General features: G+C 45.1%; 2 protein-coding genes across 2 annotated transcripts; one reads left to right on the forward strand and one right to left on the reverse strand.

Moving 5' to 3' along the window:
• Positions 1-1,586: 1,586 nt before the first annotated feature.
• On the reverse strand, positions 1,587-7,217 carry LOC138614696 (coiled-coil domain containing 171; the record flags this gene model as incomplete). Its single annotated transcript, XM_069688260.1, has 7 exons — positions 7,159-7,217; positions 6,265-6,426; positions 5,102-5,345; positions 4,210-4,342; positions 2,135-2,304; positions 1,766-1,912; positions 1,587-1,679 (listed from the first exon to the last, which is right to left on the reverse strand). Coding segments are annotated over exons 2-7 (930 nt in total), but the record flags the coding sequence as incomplete, so codon positions are not given.
• Positions 7,218-7,918: 701 nt separating this feature from the next.
• wdr55 (WD repeat domain 55) lies at positions 7,919-15,648 on the forward strand. The gene is made up of 4 exons (XM_069688257.1): positions 7,919-8,482; positions 9,781-9,887; positions 13,821-14,090; positions 14,354-15,648. The coding sequence occupies exons 1-4, from the start codon at positions 7,940-7,942 to the stop codon at positions 14,688-14,690; spliced, it is 1,257 nt and encodes a 418-aa protein (XP_069544358.1). The 5' UTR covers positions 7,919-7,939; the 3' UTR covers positions 14,691-15,648.
• Positions 15,649-15,880: the final 232 nt, after the last annotated feature.

The following is a 15,880-nucleotide window of genomic DNA, read 5'->3' on the forward strand; positions in this document are numbered from 1 at the left end:
TTTCTTTTAATTTGAAAAGTTGCAGTGTAACTTTGATCTCTCTCAGTGACACTCTCTTTATAGCTCCGCCCACTCTCTCAGTGACAGACTCTCTTTATAGCTCCGCCCACTCTCTGTGACAGACTCTTTATAGCTCCGCCCACTCTCTCAGTGACAGACTCTTTATAGCTCCGCCCCGCTGTTGCTGAAAATATTTGATTCAAGTTATTTTACCTAATTTGTGAGCAGCAGTTTGTTTCCAGCTCAGTGTGAGAGTCTGCTGTGTTTCTGTCCTCTGACAGAGCTCCACCTCTGCTGCACTGATGCGTGTGTGTGTGTGTGTGTGTGTGTGTGTGTGTGTGTGTGTGTGTGTGTGTGTGTGTGTGTGTGTGTGTGTGTGTGTGTGTGTGTGTGTGTGTGTGTGAGTGTGTGTGTGTGTGTGTGTGTGTGTGTGTGTGTGTGTGTGTGTGTGTGTGTGTGTGTGTGTGTGTGTGTGTGTGTGTGTGTGTGTGTGTGTGTGTGTGTGTGTGTGTGTGTGTGTGTGTGTGAGTGTGTGTGTAGAGTGTGTGTGTGTGTGTGTGTGTGTGTGTGTGTGTGTGTGTGTGTGTGTGTGTGTGAGTGTGTGTGTGTGAGAGTGTGTGTGTGAGAGTGTGTGTGTGTGTGTGTGTGTGTGTGTGTGTGTGTGTGTGTGTGTGTGTGTGTGTGTGTGTGTGAGTGTGTGTGTGTGTGTGTGTGTGTGTGTGTGTGTGTGTGTGTGTGTGTGTGTGTGTGTGTGTGTGTGTGTGTGTGTGTGTGTGTGTGTGTGTGTGTGTGTGTGTGTGTGTGTGTGTGTGTGTGTGTGTGTGTGTGTGTGTGTGTGTGTGTGTGTGTGTGTGTGTGTGTGTGTGTGTGTGTGTGTGTGTGTGTGTGTGTGTGTGTGTGTGTGTGTGTGTGTGTGTGTGTGTGTGTGTGTGTGTGTGTGTGTGTGTGTGTGTGTGTGTGTGTGTGTGTGTGTGTGTGTGTGTGTGTGTGTGTGTGTGTGTGTGTGTGTGTGTGTGTGAGTGTGTGTGTGTGTGTGTGTGTGTGTGTGTGTGTGTGTGTGTGTGTGTGTGTGTGTGTGTGTGTGTGTGTGTGTGTGTGTGTGTGTGTGTGTGTGTGTGTGTGTGTGTGTGTGTGTGTGTGTGTGTGTGTGTGTGTGTGTGTGTGTGTGTGTGTGTGTGTGTGTGTGTGTGTGTGTGTGTGTGTGTGTGTGTGTGTGTGTGTGTGTGTGTGTGTGTGTGTGTGTGTGTGTGTGTGTGTGTGTGTGTGTGTGTGTGTGTGTGTGTGTGTGTGTGTGTGTGTGTGTGTGTGTGTGTGTGTGTGTGTGTGTGTGTGTGTGTGTGTGTGTGTGTGTGTGTGTGTGTGTGTGTGTGTGTGTGTGTGTGTGTGTGTGTGTGTGTGTGTGTGTGTGTGTGTGTGTGTGTGTGTGTGTGTGTGTGTGTGTGTGTGTGTGTGTGTGTGTGTGTGTGTGTGTGTGTGTGTGTGTGTGTGTGTGTGTGTGTGTGTGTGTGTGTGTGTGTGTGTGTGTGTGTGTGTGTGTGTGTGTGTGTGTGTGTGTGTGTGTGTGTGTGTGTGTGTGTGTGTGTTACCTGGATGATCTCGGCGTTGAACTTGGACTCCAGGTGAGCGGCTCGCTCCGCCTCGATACTCGACTCCAGAGACTTCATCGTCTGCTCCGACAGCTGAAGAGACAAGACACAGACCTGTCATCCTCCTCCTCCTCCTCCTCCTCCTCCTCCTCACCTCCTCACCTCCTCCTCCTCCTCACCTCCCTCTCCCGGTGGCTCCTCTCCTCCCTTTCCGTCAGGTACGTCAGCTCGTCGGCTCGTCGTCTGCCCGCCTCGGCCTCCTTCTGCCTCTCCTTCTGCACCTCGGCCAGCCTCCTCGCCGACTCCTCCAGAGCCTCCTCCTGCTCCTAGAAGTCAGAGCATCTCAGGTCAAGGTTAGAAATCAGATCGTTTATCATCAACGATAAAAAAAAAAATAGCATCTGGAACTTCAGCTGTAAGTGAAGTGAACATTATCGAAGGACTCCAAACCAGCTTCAGTCTGCTGAGTCATGAGAACAGAAAGTTGATTTCCAGCTCTAAACCTGGTGTTCAGTCTGAGCGTCGGTGTTGCGTTCGTGGTGTCAGACCTGCAGCAGTTGGTGCAGCCGCCGGTTCTCGGAGCCGAAGCTCTGAATCAGTGCGTCGCGCTCCTCCACCTCCTGCTGCGAAACATGTTGGTCCTCCTCCCGGGCCTGCCGCGTCACGTCCAGAGCTTTCTGCAGCTCCTCCACCTTCTGCTGGAGCTCTGCCTCCCGCTCTGACACACAAACACAGGCACTGTTAGAGGAGCTTCCTGGACCCGCCACGTTAAAGCCGAGTCAGGGTTCACGGGGAGGACACTATTTGTCCAATCGAAGTGAGAACTCAGGGGGTGACAGATTTCATCGCTGTCTGGACCCTGAGCCGGACAAACTCTTGGTTTTGTCATGAATTATGTGGTTGTCATGGTGACGTAGGGCGTCAGATGGACCCTGAGGTTCTGGATTTTATGTAAGTATTGAATGCGTTGGATGTTTTACTAAGCAAGCTTTTCTGTGAGACAAGATAAATCAATTTTATGATCAATTACCAAATTATGGACATGACAGATCTAATATTTAACAGTCAATCCCTCCAGGAATAAACAACACTTCAAGCAAAATTCCTGCAAATTTTCCTTCAAAACATGGTGAATTCTGCTGAAAGTATGGCATCATAGTCTCCTTTCAAAATAAAACTGTCTTTCTTACCAAAAATAAGTGTTCATTTCCAATCATTAGGCTCCGCCCCCTCTCTCCTCGCACCATCAAAACAAACTGCTGCTCGCTAACCGCAACAACAGGAAGTGACGGGGTTTGTGGGTAATGTGGTCTTCTGATGGAACAAGGAACATGTTCAATGAGTTTTCTCCACTTCCAGTTGGAAGAGACTGAATTTTGTTTTAGTGTTGAATGAATGTGATTTAAAAGCATGTAAAGCTCTTATTTTGAAGGCAGATGTGTTCTTTGTTTCTATTTTTCAGTCTGAAACTCTTATTTTGAAGGCAGATGTGTTCTCTGTTTCTATATTTCAGTCTAAAGCTCTTATTTTGAAGGCAGATGTGTTCTCTGTTTCTATATTTCAGTCTAAAGCTCTTATTTTGAACGCAGATGTGTTCTCTGTTTCTATATTTCAGTCTAAAGCTCTTATTTTGAAGGCAGATGTGTTCTCTGTTTCTATATTTCGGTCTAAAGCTCTTATTTTGAAGGCAGACGTGTTCTCTGATTCTATAGTTCAGTCACAGACCATCTGTTCTGGAAAGATTTGTCACTTTTTATCACTTTAAGGCCCAAAACTGAAATTTAGACGGTGTTTTTTTGGATTTTTGTTAATTCCTGTGATTTTACCACATAAATAAAAAACAAATTAATTAAAACTTTGAGTATTAGACTTTGACTTTTTAAGTATGTTGGATGAAATGAAGGATGAATTATTTCCAGAAGGAACCACTGATAAGAATTAATCTGACAACATGTGATGACTTACTTTACTGACTATATTTCATGACTGACAACGATCAGGATCAATACAGTTGATTCATGAGTGCAAAGATCGGAACAACAACAACAACATTCAATACAGGAAGTGAGTGATACAGGAAGTGTGTGATACAGGAAGTGTGTGATACAAGAAGTGAGGGTTACAGGAAGTGAGTGTTACAGGAAGTGAGTGATACAGGAAGTGAGTGTTACAGGAAGTGAGTGTTACAAGAAGTGAGGGTTACAGGAAGTGAGTGTTACAGGAAGTGAGTGTTACAGGAAGTGAGTGATACAAGAAGTGAGGGTTACAGGAAGTGAGTGTTACAGGAAGTGAGTGTTACAGGAAGTAAGTGATACAGGAAGTGAGTGTTACAAGAAGTGAGTGTTACAGGAAGTGAGTGTTACAGGAAGTGAGTGATACAGGAAGTGTGTGATACAAGAAGTGAGGGTTACAGGAAGTGAGTGTTACAGGAAGTGAGTGATACAGGAAGTGAGTGATACAGGAAGTGTGTGATACAAGAAGTGAGGGTTACAGGAAGTGAGTGTTACAGGAAGTGAGTGTTACAGGAAGTGAGTGATACAGGAAGTGAGTGTTACAAGAAGTGAGTGTTACAGGAAGGTGTTACGGCCGATTTGGTTCCCTCGGGTGTGTTTGATTCGTGTACCTGTGAGGGAGCGTTTGGCTTGTTGGGCATCTCGGTGGCTCTCGGTCAGTTGACGTTGAAGCTCCGCCCTCTGAGCCTCACTGCGTTCCACCAAGGACCGAAGCCGAGCCAACTCGGCCTGCAGCCTGCACAGCTGGACACAGACACACACACACAGACACACACACACACACACACACACACACACACACACAGACACAGACACACACACAGACACACACACACACACACACACACACACACAGACACACACACACAGACACACACACACAGACACAGACACACACACACACACACACAGACACACACAGACACAGACAGACACACACACAGACACAGACACACACAGACACAGACAGACACATACACAGACACACACAGACACAGACACACACACAGACACAGACACACACAGACACACACACACACACACACACACACACACACACACAGACACAGACACACACAGACAGACACACACAGACACAGACACACACACACAGACACACACACACACACACACACACACACACACACACACACACACAGACACAGACAGACACACACACAGACACACACACACAGACACACACACACACAGACACACACAGACAGACACACACACAGACACACACACACACACACACACACACACACACACACACACACACACACACACACACACACACACACACACACACACACACACACACACACACACACACACACACACACACACACACACACACACACACACACACACACACACACACACACACACACACATACATTGAAACACACAGTTCAAATATTATTTTCTATTATAATTCTGACTTAAGTCAGACTTTAGAATTTTTATCTCATAATTCTGACATTTTTTTCAACTTCTCACCTCTTGGTTGTGGCCGGACGTCAGCTGCAGTTTTTCCTTCTCCAGCTCATTGATCCTCCACCTCAGCCTCCTCGACTCCTCGCTGCCTCCGCCTCCTTCTGACGCCGCCCTCCTTCCTTTCCCTCCATCTCCTCGGCTTCTGTCCCTCCCTCGCTCCTCTTCCTCCCCTTCCCTCTCTGCTCTTCTTCCTCCGTCTTCTGCCTGCTTCTCTTTTTGTTGCCTGATAGCGATGAGCTCCTTCAACCTGATGTAAAAACAGAAAACTATATTATAATTATTTTATTATACTAATTAATATTATTAAACTCAGCTAAATCTCAGTTTTGACCTGTGAGCACATGATTTTTACTTTTTTTATCTTGTTAATCTGATTCATTTTTTAATCACATTTTAGATTTTTTTTTTTTTTTATGACTAAAGTTTGACTGTATTTCATAATATGGACTTTTTTATATAATAACTTTGGCTTTATGATATCATTGTGATTTTTTTTTATCTCAATAGTTTTCCTTTAGCTTCGTGTTAGAATTTTTAATTTATTTTCTCAAAGTGTGAACTTTGTCAAAATTCTGACTTTTAATAACACATTTTAAATCTTCCCATGATTTAAAATGTTCTCCCAAAATGTTACCTTATCTCACATTTGCCTTCATTTTTAGCTCATAACGTTGACCTTTTTTCATATCTTAGTTCAATATTTTTAGTTTTAATGGAATTTTGACTTTCAAATCCTAATTTTGGCTAGTATCTGAGTATAAACATAACGACGTAACATTTGTTGAACTCTTAATTTGTTGATTTGTAAATACAAACATTACAGGCTGAATTTAGGAAATTTAAATCTGACTTGTCGTTTGTGTTTTTCATTGCTTTACTCAAACATCACCAGACCTTTACTAGTGCACAATATTTAGCATGTAACTTTGTGATTGTATCTTAAATAATAATCTTATTTAATGATGAATCCTAAATTATTCTGAATTCTGACTTTTTAACTCATCTATTTTTATAATTGTTTGTGTACATTTTTCTGAATCTGCTGAAGTAGTTTTGCAGCAATAGGATTTTTAATGCAGGACTGTTACATGTACTGCAGTATTATTTTTTGTATAGTATCAATACTTGTGCAGTTACTGTGTGCCGGGATTGTTCTTAGTTCCCACCTTTCCATCTCCTCCTCGGAGCTCCGAGCACAGCTGACCGAGGCTCTCGGTTCGGTCCCCCGCGGCTCTGCTCTGCTCTGCCCGCTCACCACGCGCCTTTCCCGGCCAGGCTGTCCCATCCGCTCCGCTGGTTCTTTCTGCATATCTCCGAGTCTAATGAGCCTGGAAATGCATCCAAACGCACATCATCACAGGGGGTACCAGGGGAGGCTGGGTACCAGGGGAGGCTGGGTACCAGGGGAGGCTGGTCACCCGGCTGCTGGTGCTGTTGCCATGCCAACAGACGCACCCAACCGCGCGCATAAAGCGAAAGAGCGGTATCCATTCACAAATATACCGAGTTAATAATTACCCTTCTATAAACCGGTTTATACCTTTTACCATAAGACGCAAGGTGATTTATGGATCAATCACATCAATGGATGAATTCGGTAAAAGCCACATTCACCAAAAACACTTGGTTTCCAAACGATTTCTCCTTTTCAACACCATCTTCCCCGTCGACAGCGCAGAGCGGTGCGGAGCGTTACGAGGCGGCAACAGGTTTCATCTGGGATTTAAAGCTCTTTAAAGTGCTTCACGGCGGAACATTTATGTGCCGAATTTATCACAAGACCGTCACAATTCATTGAAAATGTTAACGGTTTGCTGCCGTATCAACATTTTGCAATTAGACAAGCCAGTACCAAATTCTTACATTTTGCGAACAGAGTCGTGTTTACACGGCTTCAACGCGAACAAAGACCCAGGCCGTGGTTCAGGGCCAACGTTTACACCTCTGTTTGCTCCGAACCCCCGTTAACCAGCCCGAGACGGTCTGCGACACCTCCATTAATCACAAGAAAACAAGAAAACTAATAAAAAGCTTGTTTGTGAGCTGTGACAGACACTTACTGAAACTTTAATCCCGGAGCCCTTTGAATCTGACGCCATGTTTACCGTCCATACGTCATTTCCGCATCAACTCTCGATGGTCTGTGGGGGGGGGGGGGGGTCCCAAACGGTTACGTCATTAATTATTTGTAGTTGGTTGTTTACAATGTTATTTAAACACGATTTAAATAAAACGTGTTGGATAGGAAGAAATAACATTGATGTCAGTGTAACGTAAACATTTAATTTAAAAATATTTGTATTTAAATTACATCAAATTAAATTTGGAGGATGATTCAAATTAATTGTTTAATTTACAGTTTTTATTCAAGGCTATTGTATTTGAGAATATTTTTTCTATTTCCTTCTGTTTCAGTTTAATCAGGGTTTTTGTGGTGGCCATTCATAACGGCTCCACGGGTTTTATAAATGTGTAATTAAACACGCATTACAGGACATTTGAAAGATGAGATTGGGCCCTGGATGCAGGCTCCACGTGCCTTCATAATAAAACACCTGTGCTTCAAGCTGGACCGTGATTGGTTGTCGTTTTGCATCTCTGTCAGCTCATTTTGAATCTGTGGGTGGTGGTTTTGCATGTCTTTACAGTTGTTTAACTCAAATAAATCCACGAAGCATGAAATAAACTGAAGCTTCGGGTCTTTAAGTGTATTTTGCTGCTAATACCTGAGTAGGAGCTGAACCGTGTATTTTAGTAGGAGTGTTCCCGAACATCCGGTAGAGGGCAGTGACGTATCGATGCACCTGAATTCAGCGTCGAAGAAGAAGCAAAGCAAACAACATGGCAGCGTCCGCTGCGCACGTTGAGGAGACACATCATCCAGAACTGGACTCAACAGCAGCTGAAACCACCAGAGACCTGCCCTCTGAAGCGGCAGGTCCGGAACCGGACCCGGAACCAGACCCGGACCCGGACGAGGATGAAGACGAAGACGAGCCGCCCGTGCCGAAGATCCGAGACACCCCGGAGGACATCCGGCTGGAGGCGATCGCCAACACGGTGGCTCTGCACCCGAGCCGAGACGTCCTGGTGTGCGGGGACGTGGACGGGGACGTGTACGCCTTCTCCTACTCGTGCACGGAGGGGGAGAACCGGGAGCTGTGGTCGTCCGGACACCACCTGAAGTCCTGCCGCCAGGTGCGCTTCTCCGAGGACGGGCTGAAGCTCTACAGCGTGTCCCGGGACAAGGCCGTCCACCTGCTGGACGTGGAGCGGGGACAACTGGTCACGCGGATCCGCGGGGCGCACGGGGCCCCCATCAACAGTCTGCTGCTGGTGGACGAGAACATCCTGGCCACCGGGGACGACGGGGGCACCCTGAAGGTCTGGACATGTTCTCTGGAACCAGGCTGGTGTTGTACCGGTCCATGTTGGGGTTCTGGTGGGTCAGCTCCACAGCTGGCCTTTGATAAATGGTTTAAACTAGTCCGTACGCAGAACATCTGTCCTTCCAGTCGGTTGGTCTCAGCTGGTGCTCAGATCCTCCACCCGGGCTCCACCCGGGCTCCACCCGGGCTCCACCATCAACATCCACATGGAGATGTAACGGCCAAACTGGTCTTTAAGGGGTTTGAAGATTTTGAGGTTTAAGATGATCAACGCCCTAAAAAAGGGCGACGGTCCATCCGGTCTGTAAGTGGCGCCGGTCTGTAAGTGGCGCCGGTCTGTAAGTGGCGCCGGTCTGTAAGTGGCGCCGGCCTGTAAGTGGCGCCTGCCTGTAAGTGGCGCCAGTTTGTAAGTGGCGCCGGCCTGTAAGTGGCGCCGGCCTGTAAGTGGCGCCGGCCTGTAAGTGGCGCCGGCCTGTAAGTGGCGCCGGTTTGTAAGTGGCGCCGGTTTGTAAGTGGCGCCGGCCTGTAAGTGGCGCCAGTTTGTAAGTGGCGCCGGACTGTAAGTGGCGCCGGCCTGTAAGTGGTGCCGGTCAGCCTTCCAGTCACTCAAAATCAGACTGAAGGTAAAACTGAAAAAAGTGGACGTAGTTTCCGGGTCTGAAATCTGTGGACGTGAAGCTGCAATACCAGCGAGTGCCACTAGAGGTCGGCTCCAAAAAGCCTCCGGCTCCATAGACTCCCATTCAACTTCTCTCATCAAATCCAAAGTGAATAAAATGTGTCCATCAGTTATCTCGGTGTTGTTAGCTAAAGTCACTCCTTCTTCTTAGTTTTCTGGAGGTCCATCTGAAAATAATCCCTCATTCATTAGAAAAGAAGATTCAAGAAGACCTGTTTTTGGGGGCGTGTCTGTTTGATTGACAGGTCTGTGGTGCAGTCAGGTTACAGCTATCGGTGGGCGGGACGTAGTATCGTCAGGTTTCCGATCAGATCGGTCAGATCCACAGCTGGCTCCTCCCCCAGCTCGTCCAAATATGGTCACTTCCTGCTCCAAACCGCTCCGAACTAACAAGATGGTGAAGGCCACAGAATCGAGGCTTCATAGCGACAGTTCACAAGCCAACGGTTGGTCAAAATGGAAACTGATGATGTCATCAATACCACTAAGCCAGTGCTCGGCCCTCACGCTGCTGGTTCCTGGGGGGTCTTTTATAGCCCTGACTTAAAGATGCTTTCAGGGGTTTACGTTTTCCAAAGCAGGCTGACCATGTTGCTGTTTGTTGACCTCTGAAGGTGTGGGACATGAGGAAGGGGACGGCCATCATGGATCTGAAACACCACGAGGACTACATCAGTGACATCACTGTGGACAACGCCAAGAGGATCCTGCTCACGGCCAGGTATTAGTCAGTATTAGTAACGTAGGACCCTCTTTATTGTCTTTTACAGTTTTGTAGGTAGGTAGGTATATACTTTATTAATCCCCGAGGGGAAATTTTTTTCCCTACAGCAGCATACAGAAGCAATAAGACAATAATAGAAACAATAGAATAAAATAATAATAGAATAGAATAGAATAATATAACAATAGAAAAGCAATAAAATAAAATAGCAGTAAAAAATATAAATATAAAATGCACAGTATACACAGTATATACAGTACACTATATATCTATATATATTATATACAAACAAACCAAGAAACACAGACAACAGTGTTATTGTTGTGTGATGGATTTTGCCAGAGGTGAGTTATTGTACAGTCTTATTGCGGTCGGCAGGAATGATCTCCTGTATCAGGAATGATCTCCTGTATCTGGAATGATCTCCTGTATCTAGAATGATCTCCTGGATCAGGAATGATCTCCTGTATCTGGAATGATCTCCTCTATCTAGAATGATCTCCTGGATCAGGAATGATCTCCTGTATCAGGAATGATCTCCTGTATCTAGAATGATCTCCTGGATCAGGAATGATCTCCTGTATCTGGAATGATCTCCTCTATCTAGAATGATCTCCTGGATCAGGAATGATCTCCTGTATCTGGAATGATCTCCTGTATCTAGAATGATCTCCTATATCAGGAATGATCTCCTGTATCTAGAATGATCTCCTGGATCAGGAATGATCTCCTGTATCTAGAATGATCTCCTGGATCAGGAATGATCTGTATCTGGAATGATCTCCTGTATCAGGAATGATCTCCTGTATCTGGAATGATCTCCTGTATCTGGAATGATCTCCTGTATCTAGAATGATCTCCTGGATCAGGAATGATCTCCTGTATCTGGAATGATCTCCTGGATCAGGAATGATCTCCTGTATCTAGAATGATCTCCTGTATCAGGAACGATCTCCTCTATCAGGAACGATCTCCTGTATCTGGAATGATCTCCTGGATCAGGAATGATCTCCTGTATCTGGAATGATCTCCTCTATCTAGAATGATCTCCTGGATCAGGAATGATCTCCTGTATCAGGAATGATCTCCTGTATCTAGAATGATCTCCTGGATCAGGAATGATCTCCTGTATCTGGAATGATCTCCTCTATCTAGAATGATCTCCTGGATCAGGAATGATCTCCTGTATCTGGAATGATCTCCTGTATCTAGAATGATCTCCTATATCAGGAATGATCTCCTGTATCTAGAATGATCTCCTGGATCAGGAATGATCTCCTGTATCTAGAATGATCTCCTGGATCAGGAATGATCTGTATCTGGAATGATCTCCTGTATCAGGAATGATCTCCTGTATCTGGAATGATCTCCTGTATCTGGAATGATCTCCTGTATCTAGAATGATCTCCTGGATCAGGAATGATCTCCTGTATCTGGAATGATCTCCTGGATCAGGAATGATCTCCTGTATCTAGAATGATCTCCTGTATCAGGAACGATCTCCTCTATCAGGAACGATCTCCTGTATCTGGAACGATCTCCTGTATCTGGAACGATCTCCTGTATCAGGAACGATCTCCTGTATCTGGAACGATCTCCTGTATCTGGAACGATCTCCTGTATCAGGAACGATCTCCTGTATCTGGAACGATCTCCTGTATCAGGAACGATCTCCTGTATCTGGAACGATCTCCTGGATCAGGAACGATCTCCTGTATCTGGAACGATCTCCTGTATCTGGAATGATCTCATGTATCAGGAATGATCTCCTGTATCTGGAACGATCTCCTGTATCTGGAACGATCTCCTGGATCAGGAATGATCTCCTGTATCTGGAATGATCTCCTGGATCAGGAATGATCTCCTCTATCTGGAATGATCTCCTGTATCAGGAATGATCTCCTGTATCTGGAATGATCTCTTGTATCTGGAATGATCTCCTGGATCAGGAATGATCTCCTGTATCAGGAATGATCTCCTGTATCTGGAATGATCTCATGTATCAGGAATGATCTCCTGTATCTGGAACGATCTCCTGTATCTGGAACGATCTCCTGTATCTGGAATGATCTCCTGTATCAGGAACGATCTCCTCTATCAGGAACGATCTCCTGTATCTGGAACGATCTCCTGTATCTGGAACGATCTCCTGTATCAGGAACGATCTCCTGTATCTGGAACGATCTCCTGTATCTGGAACGATCTCCTGTATCAGGAACGATCTTCTGTATCAGGAACGATCTCCTGTATCTGGAACGATCTCCTGTATCAGGAACGATCTCCTGTATCTGGAACGATCTCCTGGATCAGGAATGATCTCCTCTATCTGGAACGATCTCCTGGATCTGGAATGATCTCATGTATCAGGAATGATCTCCTGTATCTGGAACGATCTCCTGTATCTGGAACGATCTCCTGGATCAGGAATGATCTCCTGTATCTGGAATGATCTCCTGGATCAGGAATGATCTCCTCTATCTGGAATGATCTCCTGTATCAGGAATGATCTCCTGTATCTGGAATGATCTCTTGTATCTGGAATGATCTCCTGGATCAGGAATGATCTCTTGTATCAGGAATGATCTCCTGGATCAGGAATGATCTCCTGTATCAGGAATGATCTCATGTATCAGGAATGATCTCCTGTATCTGGAACGATCTCCTGTATCTGGAACGATCTCCTGTATCTGGAATGATCTCCTGGATCAGGAATGATCTCCTGTATCTGGAATGATCTCTTGTATCAGGAATGATCTCCTGTATCTGGAATGATCTCTTGTATCAGGAATGATCTCCTGGATCAGGAATGATCTCCTGTATCTGGAATGATCTCCTGGATCAGGAATGATCTCCTGTATCTGGAATGATCTCCTGTATCTGGAACGATCTCATGTATCAGGAACGATCTCCTGTATCTGGAACGATCTCCTGTATCTGGAATGATCTCCTGGATCTGGAATGATCTCCTGTATCTGGAATGATCTCCTGGATCAGGAATGATCTCCTGTATCTGGAATGATCTCTTGTATCAGGAATGATCTCCTGGATCAGGAATGATCTCCTCTATCTGGAATGATCTCCTGGATCAGGAATGATCTCCTCTATCTGGAATGATCTCTTGTATCAGGAATGATCTCCTGTATCTGGAATGATCTCTTGTATCTGTCCTTGTGACAGCGGAGCTGGAGGAGTCTTTTGGAGAACGTCCTCCTCTGTCCCTGCAGCAGGTGGAGAGGGTGGTCAGGATTATCCAATATGGATAATAGTTTGTTCAGCGTCCTCCTCTCCACCACCTTTTCCAGGCTGTCCAGTTTGCAGCCGATGATGGAGCCGGCCTTCTTCACCAGTTTGTTAAGTCAAGTTTGTTGTTTTGTTTTTTAATAAAGAAGCGGACATACAACACATCATATTCATCATCTCACTGATTCTTCTAGAACAAAATCTTTATCTTTTAATCACCAAAAAGATAAAAGTCTCAAAAAACAATCCCACAAATTAGTTTGTGGAGTTTGAATCCTGCACGTTACCTCGAAAATAGAAGATTATTAATTAATGTCAGAGCTTTTCTGCAAACGACTGATTATTTTATTCTATTGTTTCTATTATTGCTCCTGTATGTATGCTGCTGTGGCGAAAAAATTTCCCCTCGGGGATTAATAAAGTATATACCTACCTACCTGCCATTTGTCTCGCCCTGAAAACAAGGTGCCCAAATGTTCCCTTGTTGCTTTCAGCTTCACTTCCTGAGTTCTCTGAAATCGTGAGAAATTCTGGATTCCTTTAAAATTGGCCCGTTTAGGTTTTGCTGACAGTTTTCTTCAAGCGTCCAGTTTTCATTTCCATAAATTGACTGATGATCATTTTGAGAAGTTCTTGATCACGATTGTTCATTAAAAGTTTAATATTTTATGTAACTCGTATTTTTTCCAGTGGTGACGGCACCATGGGCGTCTTCAACATCAAGAGACGGCGGTTCGAGCTGCTGTCGGAGTACCAGAGCGGCGATCTGACTTCGGTGGCGCTGATGAAGCGCGGCAAGAAGGTGGTTTGCGGCTCCAGCGAAGGAACCGTCTATATATTCAACTGGAACGGCTTCGGCGCCACCAGCGACCGCTTCGCCATCAAGGCGGAGTCGGTGGACTGCATCGTCCCCGTCACCGACAGCATCATGTGCACCGCTGGCATGGACGGGTACATCCGGTGAGTTGTGTCCTCGGACGGTCGTTATGACGAAGTTCGACCGGAGTGTCGGCCAGTTTATCACTTTTTCAGACATGCAAACATTTGCGTGTCGGTTTTGTCGAGATTGTTAAATTTGCGACATTCAAACCTCTTCGTTCGTTCGTGGTTCTCATTGTTTTACTAAAACATCGTCCGACCGTCGCCAGCGCACCAATAATCAGCATCAAAGCGATTGTTATTCATGGCGAGTCGGTAACCTGTTCTGTTCCGTCCTCCAAAAGAGCCGTCAACCTTCTTCCCAACCGGGTCATCGGCTGCATCGGGCAGCACGTCGGCGAACCCATCGAGGAGCTCGTCAGGTCCCGGGACTCTCGCTTCCTCGTCAGCTGTGCCCACGACCAGCTCATCAAGTTCTGGGACATCTCCGGCTTACCCCACACGACCGTCAACGAATACCGCAAGAGGAAGAAGAAGGACGGTCGGATGAAGTCTCTGACCAAGAAGGCTCACGGAGACAACGACTTCTTCTCGGGACTCGTAGAGGAAACAGAGAAGAAGAAGGAGGAGGAGGAGGAGGAGGAAGAGGAGGAGGCCGATGACGACAGCGGCAGCGATTAAAATGCTCACGAGCACCTTTGGACAATTTGGTCCTAAAGAAGTCAATTGGACCTTTCTGCCGGTTGCTGGAGGCTCTCATCCAAAGCCTCACGGTGCCGGTGACGAGCGTGGACGGCCGACATCAGCCGGTATCAAACCTCCGATTCCAGCCGTGTCGGCACGTTGACCCTGAAACGAGCCGCCATTGGTGACTTTGTCAAACTGGAATCTCAAGTCGTAGCTTATTTCCTCTCAGACGTGCGGTGGAGTCAACAGTGAACGGTTGGGTATCGAACCCTGTTTTCACAATATTTGAAAGTGTTGGGCAAAATGATATCTGTATTTAAAATAAAATAAAGTATTGTATCACCAGAAGAATCCCAACCCTTTCTAACGCCAACAGGCTTCTTGGGGCATTTTTAGCCTCCAAGATAACTATGGCATATTCAGGTTCTGGTTAAGTTGAAAAATGTATTTGTAATAAATAAATTTCACTCATTACATTTTATTTTTAATTTTTTTAAATGTCTCTTTAAATTTACTCTACGTATTCGTTCCCAAACTCTGAAAAATAGGTGAACATTTTGATGCATTTAAAGAGCACCATATAAGTATATTTTGCATTTTATATCACAGAAATTTGACACTTTTCCCTCAAATTAAAGTTTGATATACCGAAAATACAATTTGATGTTTGGTCAGTGTTACAATTGGATCTCAAAGAAGCTGCGTTATTTTAATCATTTTCTTTAAAGTTGTACCTACGATGTAAAAACTTGGAGAAATTGAAGGTAAAGAGTGCCATACAAGTGTTGTGTTTCTTTATTTTTTATTTCAGGTCATACAAATTACATAAACACACAAAATGACTGCAGTTCAGTTTTAAAATGTTGCTGTGGTGTGTTTTTATTAATATTTAGACAGTTGTTGATTCCCATCCATTTTCAGTTTGTATAAATAATCGGTTTAGATTTACGAATAAACTAATGTGAAAATCCTGTTTTTAATCAACTTTGTTCTTGCTTGATACCAGATTAATAATAATAATAATAATAGCTGCCCAGATATTTGGTAAAGATCCACGTTTAAGTTGAAACGTTTCAGCATGTCTCAAAAATGTTGATAAATAAAGTATTTTATGGATTATTTGCTTACACATACAACCAAAGGCCCCCCCTTACTGCAGATGGTACAGTCCACGCTCCTGTCCG

This window comes from Brachyistius frenatus, unplaced genomic scaffold (genome assembly GCF_029030835.1).
Source record: "Brachyistius frenatus isolate BFR_SWC_R1_liver_20210118 unplaced genomic scaffold, ASM2903083v1 Contig_551, whole genome shotgun sequence".
Taxonomy (NCBI): domain Eukaryota; kingdom Metazoa; phylum Chordata; class Actinopteri; family Embiotocidae; genus Brachyistius; species Brachyistius frenatus.

Coding starts and splice junctions, on each gene's coding strand:
- wdr55 (XM_069688257.1), top strand. CDS start 7,940: ATGGCAGCGTCCGCTGCGCACGTTGAGGAGACACATCATCCAGAACTG. Junction 8,483..9,780: donor ACGACGGGGGCACCCTGAAG/GTCTGGACATGT, acceptor TGACCTCTGAAG/GTGTGGGACATGAGGAAGGG. Junction 14,091..14,353: donor GGCATGGACGGGTACATCCG/GTGAGTTGTGTC, acceptor GTCCTCCAAAAG/AGCCGTCAACCTTCTTCCCA.